Source organism: Guillardia theta (assembly GCF_000315625.1).
Source record: "Guillardia theta CCMP2712 unplaced genomic scaffold GUITHscaffold_54, whole genome shotgun sequence".
Lineage (NCBI taxonomy): Eukaryota > Cryptophyceae > Pyrenomonadales > Geminigeraceae > Guillardia > Guillardia theta.
Genome location: NW_005434620.1, coordinates 1 through 781, shown reverse-complemented (window position 1 = coordinate 781; position 781 = coordinate 1). Strand labels below are relative to the sequence as shown.

At 52.4% G+C, this 781-nt stretch overlaps 1 protein-coding gene across 1 annotated transcript in view; it reads left to right on the top strand.

Annotated features, from left to right (window-relative positions):
* The window catches only part of GUITHDRAFT_111706 (hypothetical protein), a gene marked incomplete at both ends in the record, with an annotated part of 1787 nt that extends 1007 nt beyond the window's left edge, over positions 1-780 (top strand). The window contains 2 exons of the mRNA XM_005829060.1: positions 77-172; positions 229-780. Of these exons, the coding sequence (XP_005829117.1) occupies positions 77-172; positions 229-780 (648 nt within the window). The remainder of the gene's footprint in view (positions 1-76; positions 173-228) is intronic.
* Position 781: the final 1 nt, after the last annotated feature.

Here is a 781-nt window from a genome sequence, read left to right as displayed (position 1 = left end):
CGACAGGAATGGAGGAAGCATACACCTCGGACTGATGTCGGAGGATGAAAAAATCCTCAAATGGTTCACTACTCAGGTTAGTGCAATCACCAGGGTAACGAGACAGCATCCAATTAGGTTGGACTTCTTGCCCGACGCGCTAGGAGCAGTACCACGAAGAGTGACCTATGAGGTACTGGTCAAGAGTAAAGCACAGAAGGAAGGTTCACCAGAGAGGAAGCTGAACAGATCTGCGACGGGGAGGATCTCTCTATGGGCATGACAATTCGAGGACTGAGACGGATCGTGGCGAGCTGGAAGGAGTCAGCGGCTGAGCACATCGTCAAGATCTCCTCGAAAGAAGATGTCGAGACCAACAGCTGGAACGGTGAACATCTAGTGCTCAGCTTCTCAGAAAAAGAAACGGCGATTGACATCCTCAGGTCCTTTGCGCCATGGGACAGGGCAGGGAAACTTCTTCTCCTAGAGCCAGGCAGTGCCAACATCTGGGAAGCGATCGCTACAGAACCCCCTACAGAGCCTCTTTGGGCTCAGGTAGATCTCGAACGGATCGAGAATGAGATCAACATCCCAGAACCAGAGGCAAACGTGGTCCTCGAAGACATCTACAAAGTTCTAGAGGAGACTGTCAACCAGGGACAGAGTGCAGAAAACCAAGCTTGCAAACTCAGGCTCGATGGAGCCATCGTCGGCCTGTACGACAGCTTGTCATCTCCTGGAAATGCATGTTTTCCGACGCTGAAGGAATGGGCGGAATCATCCTCGGCAACCCAGGACGACG